We start from the raw sequence: 17,639 nt of genomic DNA, 5'->3' as shown, positions 1-17,639 counted from the left end.
GGAAAACGACATTTTGTCAGTCCAGCAACCTCAGTAGCTGAGCATCCCTAGGTACTTTGTCATTCAAATGGCACAGTTCTAAAAGTGTGCATGAGTCTATATATATGCATACTGATATTCATAAATATACATATATATAGCAATATGCATACATAAATAGACACAGCCACAGACACTTTTAGTAAATCAAAATGTTTTACATGTCATTTAAGTGGGCTTCCAGCTGCACGCTGAAATCTGGGCCCTGCACAGTGTAGGCACAATGATACCGTCCTAAGCTAAACCCCCAGTGCTCAAGAGATTCAATATGTACATGTCACTGTTAACTGCTGCAGAGCCACTTGTGGTGGCTGTCCAAAACTGAGAATACAGTAGCACTGGGGAAGGAGTAGGAAATAACCCTGCAGTATCCTGGCCCCAAACTCCATCCCTTAGTGAACCACGCTCTGATATCCCTGGCTGTGTGTGAGCCATCACAGAAAAAAATGTGCGTGCTCTGTTATCTACACATACAATAGATGGCCAGTATCTATGCATTACTTGTGCAGTGCTTTGGGACACGTTGAATATTAAAAGGCACTACATACAGCCGGCTACTCTCCTATCTCCAGTGCTGGGGTTCAATTTTCATCACACAGTAACTGCCTCCTACCACATACACACAGCAGGAAGCTTTCCAGAGGCATGACCACCTCACTCTGATCATAGCATGGCACTCCAGCTGCCAGGGAAGAAAGCATGCCAGGCTCTCATGTGTGCTCCAAATCCTTTCAGCAGCCCGAATGGCACCAAGGAGCTCAGGAAATCTGACCATTCCTGACAAGCTGCTCCAGAGCCAGCCCCTGCTATGGACTCCCCCCAGGAAAGAGGGACGCATCACTGAGGGAAGGAATACTGGGGATGGCGAGGGACCGAACCTGGCTCCATCATAACAATTCGCACATGGCCTCTGGAGGCTACCTGTGATCAGAGCAAGCCTTTATTGTTCCACCTTCTTCATGCGACTTCAGGACGAGGGAGCTGCAAGGTGCTCACTCAGCATCCTCTGCTTAGGCCCCAATCTGGCCTCAGCACAGGACAGAATCCAGCCCCTGGTATCTTTGAAGCTTCCTCAGTTTCTCACACCAGTAAAACAGCAAAAAGATACAACTGATACTAATATCATTCATATTTTTAGTCAAATATATAGAAATATTACAGTGTTGTCTTTCCTCACAGCTGGGAAATGATGCAAGGCCTACTATGAAACCACAGCATGAGGATCTTCCTTATGCAAGTTTCACATACACAAAAATTATACTCTGATGTTTTAACATTTGCCAAATTCTGTTCTAATATATACACCTTTGCCACAAGCCCCTGGATTATTATCAAGGGAAGGAATTTGGCTTTCATATTTTATTTTTTAAACAAGAAAGGTAAAGATAGAAAATAAGACAAAATACATTTCATGTCACCATTGATCTATAGATTACAAATATATATAGTTTCCTTCCAGAGGAAGAAATACTAAAGAAATATTTTGCTCATATCAAATGAACTTTTGAAAACTGAAAAAAAAAATAATATATATATATATATTTTAGCTCTTCCCTTTCTGCCACAACAATCTCTCTTGTCAAGAAAGAAAGGAGGAGAGAAAGGGAGGGAGGAAGGGAGGAAGGAAAGGAGGGAGGGAGGGAGGAAGGAAAAAGAGAGAACGAGAGAAGAAAGAGAGAGAAGAAAAGAAAAAAAGGAAAAAAAATGAAAAAAGGAAAAAAAGAAAACAGGAAAAAGGAAAACAACAAAAAAAGAAAAGAAAAAGGAAGCAGGAAGGAAAGAAGGGAGGGAGAAAGGAAAAGAAAAAGGAAGGAATCTCATTCATTTCATTTTTACAACTTCTACTGAGGAAGAAGGAACTTATCTGAATAATGACCTGAGTTTTTTCCATGGTTTCCAAATTGGATGTAATCCTGATGATCACCATCTAATGGAGATCTTCCCCTAGCAATGCATGTGAAACCAAACACCATTGGATCTTTCAAAATCAAACAGCAAAGCAAAATTCAAAAATCTATTGCAAGAATTATGCCAAAAGTGGGCCATGAGGATCTTCATAAGAACTGAGCAAAGTGGAAGCTCTGCTATTTCTGGCAGCTGAATTGTCTTTAGTGATTGAAAACCTGAAGGTGAACATTTTGTGTATGTCTGTGTATGTCTGCTTTTTCTTCTTTTGTGGTTATAATCTTTGAGGTAAGACAGAGAACAGACGAGTACAGTAGACACAACTGGCCTTTATAGTGGCTAAGCAAGTTTAAGTTTCCAAGTCTATAGTAAGTAATGAGGCAAAGAGCTGCTGCCTGTCCTTCTCCAGGGGGAGAGCCTCTCTTTAAAACTTTGTTCCCCATCCCTTAGGGAATCAGGTAGTTTACAGGCTCAGCCAGAGGAGGTTTTCCTATTCCCAATATGACCAGTGCAGTGCCTGTTCATTTGTTCATGGCTGACAGATAGCCTTCCAGGTTTCCTCTCCCCATCGTAAAACCCGTCTTGCCAGAAGTAAAAAATAGCTATCAGCTTTTAGATAGGTCTGAAACCTGAGCAAACCCAGTTGGTCGTTATAAGCTCAATGGTGATGCAAGAAACCTTAAGGGTAGATTTCTGCTCTGTCATACAATGCTTTATATCCCTTATAACTCCTTTCCATTCAAACGCCTGTCTCATGAGGATACCATAACCACATACCCAGCAACAATGAGGAGGTTAGATTTTGTTACTGCTGTAAATTTAACTGTCCCACACCCTAGAAAACAAGGCAATAGGCAGAATTCTCTCCAACAGTGAGAAAACTCCCCAGTGATTGAACACTGAGGAAGCAGCTTCTGATGGGACAGCAAGAGAGGGAACACAGCAGGTAAAAATGTTTTTTCGTAAGGGCATCCAGAGCTCCTCAAAATTTTTGCTACTGCCTGACCATTTGTGAAAACACAGAGATAACAGGTATTATTTAACTGATGACAAGTGAGATGAATGGGAGAATTAAAGGTATGCAGATGAAGGAGGGCCTGGCTTGGTGTTTTAATGTCCCAGTTAGCTTGGTTCCCCCACACCAACTTCTCTTTTTTCTTTTTCTTGTTTTTTAATAAATTGTACAGATGAACATGGGAGAAGTTCATGCTACTTGCTGGAAGCAATAAAGGTAAATTTCCGTGGCCCATGGATTCCACAGACCTTTGAGTGTCCCACCTCATCCATCATGGGCTAACTTATGGAACCTAACTGTTCCGTGGCAAGACTCAGTAGCCCTTAGAAACTGGTGGCATGTCCTCAGATATTTTCCACAAGAGCAAGAGACACATTGATTCCATCAGCTTCTTTCTCACATGATGCCCAAGTGCTCAGGTGCAGCCTTGCTATTTCCAAGGATCCTCTTTGCCGTTTTCAGACATCAGACTGCTGTCTCCAGATCCTCATGGGGAACCATTTGGTAGTTCTGTCGACTCTCCAGGTAGGAGGCCAGATCTGGGTCACCAGCTTGCTGAGCCCTGTCACGAGGGGTCTTACCCTAAAACAAAGAAACATGAAGAAAAAGTATTGTGCCAAGATATTTAGAACAGATGAAAGTGCAACCCAGAGAAATCACTACAGGAAGTACAGAAGTACATCTGGAGAATTTACTTATTTATCCAATAAATAAGGTGTCCAATAAATTGATGTCAAGTTTTTCTGCGGAAGTCATGAGATTCTGAAGATTTTCAAAATCCTTGTGTGGTTTAGGACAAATAATTCAGCTCTGTAAGGACATGCTATTTGATACATCACACAGAAGGACTCACATGCTGAAAGGATCTGAGTTTTCATTCAAGGGTTACAGTCCCTCTGTGAATGAATATAATGCACGGTACTGTAGATAACACTTGAAAAGCATACTTCACAGACTACACACAATTTTACTAAGGATATGGAGAGTGAGATTACTAACATTAGAGATGAGCTCAATGTGGTTCATTCTGTCTCATGTCAAAATTTTTGATTTTTCAGTGCATCATTTTGCTATTCTGTTATCTGAGCTACCTTAAGATTACTGTAGAATTGGACAGTCTTGATCATAAACAATCAAAAATATTGAAAACACATTAATTTATCCCATTCTTGCTTCCCGGATTTCTGTATAGATGAAAATTAACAAGTCAGAAGCCACTTATCTGGATTTCAGATGTTGCAGAAATTATCTTTTACAATGTATAGTACTTTCATATGAAAAAGTGATGATCTCTCTCTGGTTTATAGGCTACTCCACACAGCATAACATGGAATTTTTTGTCTTGTTGCAGTGAAACTGCTTCTGACTCACAGAATCACTCTAGAACCCAGACATCCAACCAACTCTCAGATACTGGTCACAGGTCTCTTATGTTTAGAAATGCCAGAGGGGCAGCTTCTGTACCATGTTCCCAAGTGATCAGATTGTTGTATTGACAGGCTATTCCTAGGATTTATTTTTTCCCAGACATCTTCCTCTGCTAAGCTTACATGGAGAGAGGGTTGTGGTTAGCTTCGCATTAATGAACACGGGGACAAGTGAGGGCAGTAGAAGATGGTTAGCCATCCTCACAAAGCAAGTCAGCCACAACAATCAAGCCTCACAGACACTATGCAATCAAAAACCAAGACTCCCCCAGGTGGTCCCTGCCCACAGGCCTCTCTTTTGACCACACAGGAGAAGGATGCTGCTGTGCCATGGAGATGCCTCATTCACACCCAACACACTGAATAGTTTGAGGCCAGGCTCTCTCTATAGTGAAGATGACCCATGTTGGGGACTGAACTGAAGTCTCTTGTACTTGTTTCAATCAATACAGATTTCTAAATAAAAATAGCTTGCGTAAAAAAGAGCTGCTCTTGGCACACACAAGGAAGCCTCAATCATGCACACAGCAGGGACGGATGCTGATCAGTCGCGCTTGGCTGCAGTGTTTTATAACTGGTCGACTGGGCTGGGTTACCTTGGAGTCTGTCTTTCTCAGTGAGGCTCCCGCATCCACCAGGAGCTGGCAGATAGCACGATGGCGCTGGCAGGCCGCCTTATGTAACGCCGTCTCACCCCTAGACCAAAGTACAGAAACCAGCAGTGAGATGCATCACACCAATGTACATTTATGAAGTATGAAGTGCGGTGAATAGATGATGTATTTCTGCAAAGTTGCATTTTGCCGGCAGAGGTGGACTTGTACCCTCTCTCCCTTAGCATCTACATCCTTTGATTCAGTAAGAAAGCTTGTAATGTGCAAATTGCAGATGGAGAACTTCTGAGGAGTGGGAAAGAAACATGCAGATTTTTTGTATTCAGAGGGCTGAACGTCACATTCCCATCCAACCGGCAGTTCTGTTAACTGCTGCAAAGGCAAATCAGAGACCTTATTTCACAGTAAGCTAAACTGTAACAGCATTTTTTTCTTCCTACTATTTCTTACCTGAGTCTCTTTCTTGGAGGCATACTAGAAAAATCATGCCCATCAAAGCCATGACAGCTACCTTTGCTGCCCCGGTTCTGACACCTGGCTCTCATGGATATATGAGAGGAGTTTTGTGGTTTTGTTCTCTACTGTTGGACTAGTAAGCTACTGGTGAAGCTTGAACACATGCTATTCAAAATAGAAAGCTGTGTAGTGGGTGCAGATTTGTTGCAAAGCTCCTCAACTCAGGCTGGAGCTACACGTAACAGGATTCTGAGACTGGCTGTGCAAACAAGGTTAAAAAAGTCTATTCAGCTTTGACTAGAAAGAAGAGGAGGTATGCTTTGCGTGGGCTGCAAGAGGTGTCCATAAGACTAGTGTCAAACAAGAACAGCTGTTACATATCCCCTAAGATAACAAATGACAAGAATTGCCTTTAGTAGGGCAGATCTTGCACATACCTGACCAGAAAATAATTTCTGTCTCAATCCTTGACAGGGCAAGTTGAAATATTAATAGGCAACATTGCAATGAATCTCCCTCTGCTGCATGAGAGAATGGGGTGCTACCTGATTTCACACTGAGGATCAAAAGACAAATTCATGCTGGCAGATACGGCTCGAACCTTCCCTTTTCAAGAGTTAGGAGTAGAGGAACCTTTGTAAAGGGAAGCCCTCATAGCTTTCACTTGAACTTTATTTCAGTGTCTGTGCTATTACAACTGCATGAGGAGAAGCAGGCAGTCCATCTAGACTCCATCACCCCTGGATTGCCCACAGGCCCTGTGCAGAACCTTACTGGCATTCTTCATTAGCTAAGGACAACTGTGAAATGGGGAATTATAGGTTAAACCCCTATGAGAAAGGCTGTTTTGTTTCCCACATATTCCATATGCTTTCCAGGATTATTCATGGATCCCTCCCATACTCTTTGTGATATCGTGATTATACAACAAGATATTGAACAGTTGGGAATTGGAAAGTAAAGACTTTTTAAATAATATCAGAGATGACTGAGGTTCTAAGTACTTGAGAGAAATCTTTGCACAAGCTGTGGCCATTTAGGACAGCTAAGGCAGAGCATTCTGGATGAACCAAAAAGGGACTAAAGAAAAGGCATTGAGCAAGAAAAGTTACGTCGTGACTTTTGGAATTAATCTTTCATGTTGGTCCCTCAGCTACTAGATTCTGGAAACACTGAAGCACAATGCAGGACTTGTATCCCTCTAGAAAGACTAATGAGGAATAGGAAGCAATAGAGAGGAAAACCTTTTTGGAGCTCAAGAAACATTTGCTTTAGGCCAGAAAGCCACACGTGTTGCTGCTGTTTTTTGCATTTGGGGGGTTTATGATTGATTGTTTGTTTTTGAAGAGATGTGCCATTATGAAAAACGAGAGAGGTCTGCTACTGTAACACATGTATTGTGAGGAGGTAGGGTAGATTGTACTTACGTTTCGCTGTCTGTCATGTCCAGCAATTCAGATGGACCTGCAAAAGACAGTCAAGTATGTCACGCTAGCATTTGTTTGCATAACTTTAGGAGCACAACTATCAGGAGAAAATATTCAGTGCAAATCTGTAAAAGAAACCAACTGAAAGCTCAATTAGCACAAATATGCTAAACTTCAAGGTAATGTTTGCACAAGCCCTTGCACTAGCAAAATTCTGAATGCACAGTCACTGCTGGAGTGTCAGGGTCAGAGAGGAGCAGCCTCTAAATTATACTGGGAATGAATATTCATGGATTTTATTTTCTCACTCTTCACCTTGCTCAATTAAGTGGTTCACATAAGTACAGCGCATTGAAAATGCTGATATACTGGAAACCCTGATATATAACAAGTTAAAATCTATTGTTAGTATTAGATGGAAAATGTCATTAGGAAGTTGAAATTAGCCAAATTCTGTCGTGAATGACATCCCTGTGCTACTTCATTTAATAGCACTATACAGAATGTAGATCAGGGTGGAATATTCCCAGCGGTCTTTATATTGATATGCAAATCCTGTACTCTACTGGTCAGCAATGATCAGGAAAGTAAGATTAAGAAAAATAGAAAAGATTTTTGTTAAGTTGGACAAAATAATTCATTTACATTAATGTCCTTTTGTTCTTGATATTCACTGCAGGCAGATGTTTATAGCAGTAAATTCCATCATTGAATCACAATGATATGGAAAAGCTAGGATCTGGATTGCATTTGAAACAAGAAGTACTTTTCCCTTTGCAGTCTGTGTTGTTATTCTCCTCTCCACTGCTCTGGAGCATAGCGCCAGATGGTATGGGGCAGTTAGCAAGGGGAACAGTGAAACTTTATAGGAATTTTACTTCCTGTTCATGAATATTTCTCTTCATCACACTTTGACTTTCAAATGCAAGGGTCCTCGAGCTTACAGCAAATCTCACCTGAAACTGAGGAATTTCACACTATTTACTTACAAAGGCCTACACACAACTTCTCTTCACTTATTTCACTGAACATGTGTTGAAGTGGATCAGTGCTGTCTGTCTCTCTCTCACTCCTTTTACAACATATACAGGCAGTATTGTCGGGTGAGCTGGATGCCATGGCTCCTGGAACTGCAGATAGCTCCTTGCCTTCATATTCCACCATTCTGCGAAAGAGGTGGTCAAAAAAACTAGCATGCTTAGTCCCCAGGGCACAGTGCACCTGCATGCCTACTATGGCAGTTCTCCAAGCTCATTAGTCTCTCTCCTTTTTTAAAACACAGTGCATTCTAAAGAAAATCACATTGTTCAAAAATAAATGTGATTCCCCATGGCTTACTACACCACCACATCCCAGAGGTGGGTAACAAAGAATGACCTGCAGTGTTATGTTAATAATAGTCTATGTCTGTTCATAGATGGGACAATGAAGGTTGTGATGCAATGGTGGAGCACAGTGTCTGGACTGGCTGCATTGGGCATAGAGGTACTTACCCTGGTAAGTGGAGGAAAACAGAAAAAAAGGGTTAAAACATTAGGAGTAGAGAGGGAGATAAGTTAGAAGAACATGATCTGAGAGGACAGAAGAGCTGGAGCAGAGTAGGTCTGGTGAGATGGAGAACCAAGGATAAAGGAAAACTGGTCAGGAACAGGAAGAAACAGCAACACTAGGTCAGAGGAACCGAGTGCTGAGGACTGAGTGGGCAGTCCATGAGTACAAACCTAAGCAGGTGCCACGTAAAAAGAGGGCTCTCCAGCAAACTGTTCCAAATAAAGCATCTCATGGGAGCAACCCAGTTCTGTCCCAGACATACTTAAGGACTAGATATTGGGGTTACTCAATTTGCAGCAACATCCAGAATTCGTTCATTTCATTCCCTCTGCTCTATCTCTGAAATTAGATGGTTCCAACTCACACACAGTCTGATCTGTGCCCCGCACTTCTTTATTTTATTTTCGCTTGTGCTTCTCTTAAACCATCTCACGCCCTCCTCCTAATTCCCTTTCCCCTCTCTTTTGGGCCTCATTTTTACATCAGTCTCCCTGGCGCTGCCAACCGACCATTCCAAATCCCCCTCTGCCCTGGGACAAAAGCTGCACAGATGTGGGAAGGGCTGGCACTGGGAAAGCTAACGGCACTGTCATCCTGACCCAGCAGGGAGGCGGCTGTTTTACTCTAGGACAAGAAGCAAAGAAAGAAAAGGGGACCAAGGCGCAGAGAGAGAGAGGACAAAATAACCCCATAGAAATCCGGAAGGGAAATGCATGAGTGAGATTTCTATCAAGGAAAACAGCAGGGGGGGAAATAAAAACAAAAGATAGAAATGTGTGGAGAGGTGGAGGGAGAAAAAAAAAAAAAAGAGAGAGAAAGAGAGAGACTTGGGGACTAAAGAATGGCAGGATGCGGACACAGGGGGAGAAGTTCGCATGAAAGGAGCTGAAAAGCATGACGCACTGAGGGGAAGCCCAGCTGAGATCACTTTCTTTCCTTAACATCTCCGATAGACTGTCTGTGTAGAATTATTAACTTTTTTCCTTCTCTCCTTCTGCCTTCTTTCACTCCACCAAAGCCCCTCTCCAATTTCTCAGGAGGCAGAGCAGCCTAAGCTGGGGATGGGAGGAGGGTAGGGAAGGAGACGCTCAAAAGCAGCTGCCCTTTAGCTGAGCTCACTACAACATAAAAGAGAGGCAAAATGACCATATTTCTGAGGCATTTCCAAAACATACAGCACCATGCGGTACAAAAGGCCTCCAGGCCTGCAGCACACCCTGCTCTCTCCAATGGAGGTGGTTACAGCTACCCCCAGGAGACCCACAGCTATTAACCCCTGCCAGTCCCTTGTCCTGTCAGTCCCTCCTTTGTAGAACCAAGGAAGAAGTGAATTTACTTTAAACAGCAATGTCTTCCATTAGCAGCATTTCTGTGTGTTTATCTGTCAAAAACCTCTTTGGTCAATAATTTGATTAAGGTTTTTATCTGTGGGACAAAAATGTATTTGGTTCCTTACAGTCGAAGAGGGAATATTTTTTAAATAGCAGTAATATGAAGAGGCAGAACTATTTCAGGTCTTCCCCCAACTCTGCACTCCTCATTTTTACCTGATGTGAAGATTAATAGTGTCTGTTTTGTACTACTAGTGTCTTTTGGCTTTGAATTTCCACTGTAACATGGAGTGTAGTCTGATTATGGGATCATAGCTTCCATTTGAACTGTCTCTCACCCATGTTAACCTCAAATTTGGTAAATTTAGAAAGTAAAATAGACTACTTTATACCTTGTGCCTTCTAGCAAAATGGAGCTGTTTTCTACTTAGGCCCCTCACAAATGTCCTCCCACCATAAAACACTCTGAAAATCTAGAGATAGTAGTGAATGTCAGGCATACTCACTCTCCTACAGTGTTACTTTCTGATGGCTATCCAAATTTTGTCCCTGACATACATCTCTGTCACAGAAGAATTTGCTTTCCAATCATAACAAAAAAGTAACAAAACCATCTTCTTGCTTACTGGAGGATGCTGTCCAGTGGAGCAAGGACATTGAGATCTGAGGTCACAGAAATGTTCAGGATGAGGTGCTCTACTGACTGACTATTCCACTAGAAGTTTCCAACACAAAATCCTAAGCAACTGTAATTAACTTTCCTCTATTCTGTTTAAAACTAATAGAGAATTCTTGCTTGTCTTTTGAGCCTCTAGAGAAGAAGAGAAAAGAAGAAGAAGATAAACCTTGGATTGTTTGTCTTTAATAATGGTTATAAATTATAAATAGTTCAGAGCTGGCAGATGAAGATTCCAAGTCAAGTTTGATTCCAAATACAGATGTTGATTTAGGAGATCGTTTTTCTAACTGAGCTTCTTAAGCCTTCCCTACTTCTGATTGTGTTAATCAAGTAAATAGTTAACTCCTTTATAATGTGTAAGCATTGGGTTGTGAGACAATTGCTGACTGCAGCCATAAGCAGATGTTGTTCTGATACCTACTGAGTTTGGCCCTCAGTTTTTTGCTAAGTGTTTCTTAGCCTAGCTACACACAGATCTTAAAAGGTGACCTTCCCAATACAAGCAAAGGACCCCTGATTTATGAAGGCCCTCTTGAACAACATTTAGGTCTGTGTTTCTGCCCTTTGTACACAAAGGATAAAGAGAAACTGTTTTGCAGGAACAGCAACCAGCATGACCATTCCTGCAGCAGTAAGCAGCTGTCATTCCACCACCTACTACATCAGTGCTTCAGCTTCTATTCCAGGCTTGTGCTAGTCCTCTGATAAGTATCTGGCAACACTGCACAGCAGTCTGTGTGACTCATCTCTGCTTTTTTCTAACTTGAGAAGGGTTATTTTCCTCCCCTTAACATCTGAAATCATTCTGATCGAGATCACAGAATAACCTCTTGTATTAATTCCCCTGCATGTTTGCAGAAGGCGTAAAGCCATCACCAAAAAGGACAGCCTCAACATCACAACACCATTTTTCCTCCTTCACAAACCCAGTCTTATGGATGTGGTGTGTTTGTTGGGGAAGGGAGGGGAGAGAATTTCCCACCCCTTTAGCACATTTGATTCATGCCAGTAGCTTCACACTAGGTAGTTAAAAGTCTTCGTGTGGTGGGTTTTGTCTTGCTGTTTTTGTTACTTTAAAATATATTCAGAAGATTTTCCCTGTGATTAATAATAGATTTTCTGTGCTGTGTGCTGGAGGGTATTTTGCTGTGGAACTCCCATTAATGTTAATAATCTCCAACCATGTATGGAAAGCAGACAAACTATGGGGGAAGTACAAGTGGGCGGAGGTAATTGCCAGAGCAAGAGTAAGATCCATTTTTATCAGGGGTGGGTATCAGCAGAAATGAGAAGCTAGATAAAGGGAAAGACTCGGATATTAGTAGCGTTGGACTGGGTCTCATACACTAATTAATGTTGAGAAGATGCCAGGTGCCAGAGAACGCAACAGAAAAATAAGGATATTATGATGATGATGATTCAGCAAGAGAGCTCATTTGTGACTGAGAAGTACCCAGGGTAGAAATGAGTTTCATTAATTGCTTGGTAGGAGAAGAGAGAAGGCCTCTCTCTATTAGAGTATTGTCCCATGCACTCTCTGATCCCTAGAGAATGTTAAACAAACAATGCATTTGGAGAAGCCCAGAAGACATATGTCTGGAAAGCTGCAAAAGCTTCCTGCCATCCCTGGGGATAGAGGGGGGAGAGAGGAACTGAGCTGACATTTGCTCAACCTTCTGGTCTGTCTTTGTCTAGCAGTCAGAAATCCCTCACATTTCTCTATTCACTTCAAAAATTCCCATAGATATCCTACTCACATCCTTACCAGCTTAAATGATCTCATTCTAAACCTTCACCAAAGGAATGGTAACTGGGTCAGTTTGTAAACTAAGGCATGTGAACCTAAAAAAAATCCCGGAGAGGCATCCGTGACAGTGAAGTGGCACAGGTCGTGTGCACTGAGAGAAGAAACCAGAAACAGTAAAACAATGTATGTGTAATTACACCTATTTACTGAACTTAGAGGCACATATGTGAACTGTGACTAATGGGATAATCCAGAGGAGTTAAGAGGTAGAGTTAGTAATACTAGTTAGTAATACTAAGACTTCTTACAACTTTCGACAAAAACAGCTAGTATTTAGATATAAGGCCAACTACACATATCTACTCTTATGGAGGTATCTACACATAAAAAAGGGCAATTCAGATCCCCCTCAGCCAAATATCTGGGGCATAGTTCAGTTGCACACACTTTGTTGTTGTTGTTTTGTGCCATTTGATCTCTTGAACGGCAAGCCTCGGTTTGCATTTGCAATGACAGGGATGTTTTCCTGGCCTCCAGCTACCAGTCCAGAAGGATATGGGCCTTCGACAGGCCTTGTATGTTACCTTGTAGACCCATGCAGATGTCCTGGATGTTCAGGGGCAAATTACATTAGACTGTTATGTTTAGCTAAATGAATGAAGCACACAGCTGTAATCTGGGTCACTTGCTGGACTCCAGTGTCTACTTTGCCTAGGATCTCCCTTTAGCTACTCAGACTAGAAGAGTGCTCTATTAAAGAAGCTCTTCTCACTTCCATCTGACACTGAAAGAAGATAGGTCTTCGCTAGTACCTCTATCATACAAGGACAAATGAACTAGATCTCTCTTGACAGTACGGGAACTTAGACCTGTAGACTACATGACACCTGTATGTAAACACCTAAATGTTAGGAGTCAAACTGAAGCTAAATCCCACCCCAATTAAAACAAACATTAACAGGTGGATTATTGCCTCTTCCTTTACTATGAGGAGTGTTTTTTTCTCCTCTCTGTACAGTTTCTGCAGTAACTTTCAAGCATTAGCTAACACATTCCATTTATCAGAGACAGTCTCTGTGTTTAGTGCTAAGACTTCTGATGAATTAATATATCTGATTCTGACACCCAAAAGTCAAAATAGCCATTGATATTTTGGAGAGGGATCAGAGAATACTTACAAGAATGTTTAAAGGACTCAAAATCATATCCTGCAGAACAAGAGGATGATCACTGGACTGTAGCTCTGCATTCAGAGCAGTAACACTGTTATTGTCTGTATCTGTATCATTCTCCAGCAACCACTGAACAAGATTACTGCAGTTCCACCAGGCAGAGACTCTACTGGGTGTACTACTGCCTCAAACATATGTACACACACAAATTGTTGTATAGCCCTTGTAAGCATGCCTGCAATCCCATTACTGACAAAAATAAAGAGTCCAAAGGAAAAAAGGAACATGGCAAGATCATAGACTACAAATATATATACTTAAAATAGAGATCATAATTTTTGTTATGAATCTTGAATTTAACCGAGACATAATATTGGAAGGTTGGAGAGGAAACAAGGCAAATTTAGTCAAATGCATGGTTTCCTAAGCAGAGTATTATTAAATACTGAAATAATATCAATGATAGCAGGGGCTCTCCATCGCTGTAAATGTTTTAATAGAGATTAGATGCTTTCTACAACAGATGCTGTAATTGAAAAACAAATTAGTTCAGAGGAGTCCCATGCCAGAGATCAAGCTAGAGCATCACACTGGGTCTTCACAGCCTTACAACTGATGCAACTGTGCAAATACCTATTCTCCTCAAAAAGCATAATTACTTTAGTTTCCCTTTATCTGGAGTCGTCGCTGCCATTGCTGGTACATTCCAAGCCTCTTGCTCACACATGCTGCAGATGGGCATTTGGCTGAGGGTGACCACAAGGAGTGCGGGCACTCCCAGCCATGCTGTGCTGTGCAATTTTACCTACTGACACTTGGCTGAAGTACAGCTCTCTGTGGGTTTGCCCACTGTGACTCACCATGCTCCAGGATATATTTCACAATCTCGCCGTGCCCAGTCTTGGCAGCGTGGTGCAGCAAGGAGCCATGGTCGGGTCCTTGGATTAACAAATTGGCTCCTTTTTTACAGCATTCTATGAACTTGAAAAAACAAATAAATAAACAAACAAAAAAAATGCACACACACAGAAAAATATGATAAGGAAGGAAAAGCAGAAAAACAAATATGCAGGCAAATCATTTATTAATTTTTGTAGGAAATCAGTACAACAATGCAATGCAATGTGATGAAATATAATATTACTTTCAAGTCAGCTTTTAGGCCTCAGTGAAACATATCTGAAACTGGAAGTATTGACAACTATATGGGTTAATAAGACTAGGTCATATTTCCTGAATAATGAGGCATTGCTGCTCTACAAGCAGTGAGTTACTGCTTGCTAGCAATGCTTACAAACCCATGCTCAGTGAAGTTGTTGGGATATTTAAAAATATACATATTTGATAGAAATGTTGGTTCATCTGCTGAAAATTCCAATTTTTCCTCACTAAGGGAGGCATACCCAAGGCAAACACTTTCTGGATAAACCAGAAAACTCAGAAATCCACAGGGAGCTGGAGTTGAGCTGCCCCAGATCTCCCTTCTCACACACTCTACCTTGTCCAGGGCCCTCTGAGGGGGAAACACTATCCAGGGTAAGAAGGGACATGGAACACCCACTGGTTAGCTCTCAGAATTGCTGCAGACTCTGTGGGGACTTCCAAGAAGCAGAAACTGGACAATATTTTTATGACTGCTTGTTTGAGGAATGCTCCCTAGGTTCTGCAGCCACCACAGCCAAGTAGGAGGTGTGGAAGGTGCACCTGCAGGCAAAGAGTTGGTCTAACAGCGCTGTCATTTTTACAAATGGCTCCAAGCTGGCTTTTCCCAGATAATATTGCAATCATTAATCACAGCCTTCATCCAAATTCTGGAGCATGTTTGCAAACCCTGACTTGGCTACTGAAAAACACAGCCTGAATAAATGTCAGACTTTGGGAACAAAACTTTTAACACGGGTACCTTTTCCTCCCAAAGCAGGGTACCAAAAACTGACAATACCAAGATACTATCCATTTTGAGATGTCCATCAGACCATAAGACACTAAACTGAGTTTCACTCTACCTGATCCTGTCACTATGTAGGAAGAAGTTAAGATGTCTCTAACAACTCTAGTGACTTGGCCACCCATATCACTACACTAAAATATCATTTACCGTGTAAGGCTGCACCAGATCTACCCGGTTCAGTGCTGCCTCTGCTAGTAGAGTAATTTCCCTGTTAGTAACTGACACATTGCTCCATACAGTGCACTATGGATCCTAGGCTGAAAGGTGCTGCCTAACACCAGATCCTATTCACTCAAATTTCACACCTCACCTGACTGATGTGTTCCCCTAATATTTGAGGTTTCCTGGAAAGGCTGTAAAATGGCATTTGCCAGCAGTCCCTACAGCAGTCTATTTATGTTCTGAGCAGAGGTGTGACATAATTTACAGTATATCAGACCTGCAAATAGCTGTGAAAACATGGACACTCAGTGCTCTGTGCTTACCTTCAGCAGATCACCAGCTATGACTGCCTGTAAAAGTGCTGTAAAAGACAAACAGAAAACTAACGTTAGGCAGAAAGTATTCTGCATATAGCTTCACAGCTGAGAACATACCTCACAGTATGTCTGGATTAAGACAAATGCCTCAATCCACTTGTGCACTCATATACTACCAAAATTGAAGAGGACCGTGGACTGACACATGGGGAAGGCAGGAAGATTGCCCATGTTGCTCAATGCTATATGGACATCAAGGCAGTGTTTCCAATGCTGCCCTGGAACTTCATGCTTCTGTCTGAATTATTGCCTTGAAGCACTTTAGGGAATTTTCAACAGTGTTCACAGGGTGGGCCTGCGACCCTGGCACCTGAGCCTTAATTGAGGACATCCATGTCAAACACGAGGAACCTGAAAGTCCATTCATAGTGATGGTGAAGTGGTCAGTCAGTGTCAAATACAGAGTCCCAAGTCACAGATGACTGAGGGGCAAAATAGAGCTTTCTTAATATTTATTTGTATTACAAGAACACGTTGATGTGCCACCTGACAGCAAGTCCCACCAGTTGGGTAGGCAGGGTCAAACACAGAACAGGAGTCAGCCCCCACCCTTTGTAATGTAAAGGGACGCAGAAGGAAAGAAAGACAACGAGAGGAAAAGGAAACAAGGGCTCACAGCAAGGCAGGGCAGAGCTGTGAATAGAGCCCAGGTCTACTCACTGCCAACACCTGTTTGTCCCAAGTCCAGGAGAAAGAAGTTGGGCAAGAGCCTGGGACTCTGTATTGTTCTGGGTATGGGCTGCACTCAGATAGTAACGCTACTGGTAGAAAGCAAGTAACCACCATTTTTTTCTCTTTCTTGCTGTCATAATATTTATAGTAAAAACAATTATGACTAGTCTTTCTGGGAAAGCAGTTATTTGGTTTGCTGATGCAAAGAAGAAGATGCAAAGAAAGCTTTAAACATTTGCCTCAGTTCATAACTTTTCAAGTGTGCCTAACTCCATTTCTACCCTCAAGTCTAGGCAGCGCAATCAAGTGAAGCATTTGCTCAAGTATCATCCTTGATAAAGGTGCCAAAAACTCAAGTAGGGAGGAACAAGGGGGAAAGAAAGCCATGGTATAGACTTGCCCCTGAAGAATAACACACAGGAACTGCACAGTGTGAATTTCATGAGGAGCTTGTTACAGCTCCAGAAGTGACAATACATCCAAGCTAAACACTGCAGAAGAAGAAGAGTATGCAAAGACGACTCAACAAATGTCCCTTTCTTTGAAAACACCTGGAGTTGTGTGTGGCTTTCAGTGGTCTCAGCAATGCCTAATGCCCTGGTCTCACAGCAATGGGAAAAGAAAAAACCCAGTCCAGCTAATTTCTGATTCAGGAAAGCAGGAGCTGCAATCACAGGTAATTCTTGTAACATTGGATTTTGGGCTGTTTTACAGTGATCATAAGTTAAACTAAGTCCTGTAAATCCCCTGGCATCTGTTGGGGGCTAGGGCACACTGCTTTTAGGAACGGAAAAACACAAACACCAGCAGGTAAGATAATGAACTGGAAAAATACATAAACATTTTTCCTCAGATTTCATTTTCAGTGGGATACAGCTTTTTTTTTTTTTTTTTTGCTTTTTTTTTTTTTCCTTCCCAGCATTTCTAATACTGGCTCTGCACAAATTAATACAAGAGCAGAATGTGGCCCTTGCACCATTCATTTCATCTTTTTCCACCTTAAACACAGGTCGGATCTCAGAGATACTGTTTTTGGGTAGGCTGCTGCAGTCTAGGATTGTATAATTATTCTGCTCTCCTCACACGTGTAGAAGTCAAATGAATTGGTGACATA

General features: G+C 41.9%; 1 protein-coding gene across 1 annotated transcript in view; it reads right to left on the bottom strand.

The window, feature by feature from the left end:
• Positions 1-3,424: 3,424 nt before the first annotated feature.
• DGKI (diacylglycerol kinase iota) overlaps positions 3,425-17,639 on the bottom strand; it is a 118,659-nt gene continuing 104,444 nt past the window's right edge. Inside the window, exons 24-28 of the mRNA XM_035568556.1 lie at positions 15,800-15,837; positions 14,224-14,344; positions 6,884-6,920; positions 4,983-5,082; positions 3,425-3,541 (exon numbers count right to left, since the gene is read on the bottom strand). Of these exons, the coding sequence (XP_035424449.1) occupies positions 3,425-3,541; positions 4,983-5,082; positions 6,884-6,920; positions 14,224-14,344; positions 15,800-15,837 (413 nt within the window). The remainder of the gene's footprint in view (positions 3,542-4,982; positions 5,083-6,883; positions 6,921-14,223; positions 14,345-15,799; positions 15,838-17,639) is intronic.

Source organism: Cygnus atratus, chromosome 1 (assembly GCF_013377495.2).
Source record: "Cygnus atratus isolate AKBS03 ecotype Queensland, Australia chromosome 1, CAtr_DNAZoo_HiC_assembly, whole genome shotgun sequence".
Classification (NCBI taxonomy): domain Eukaryota; kingdom Metazoa; phylum Chordata; class Aves; order Anseriformes; family Anatidae; genus Cygnus; species Cygnus atratus.
The sequence above is the reverse complement of the archived record's forward strand: the minus strand, read 5'-3'. Positions and strand labels throughout refer to the sequence as shown.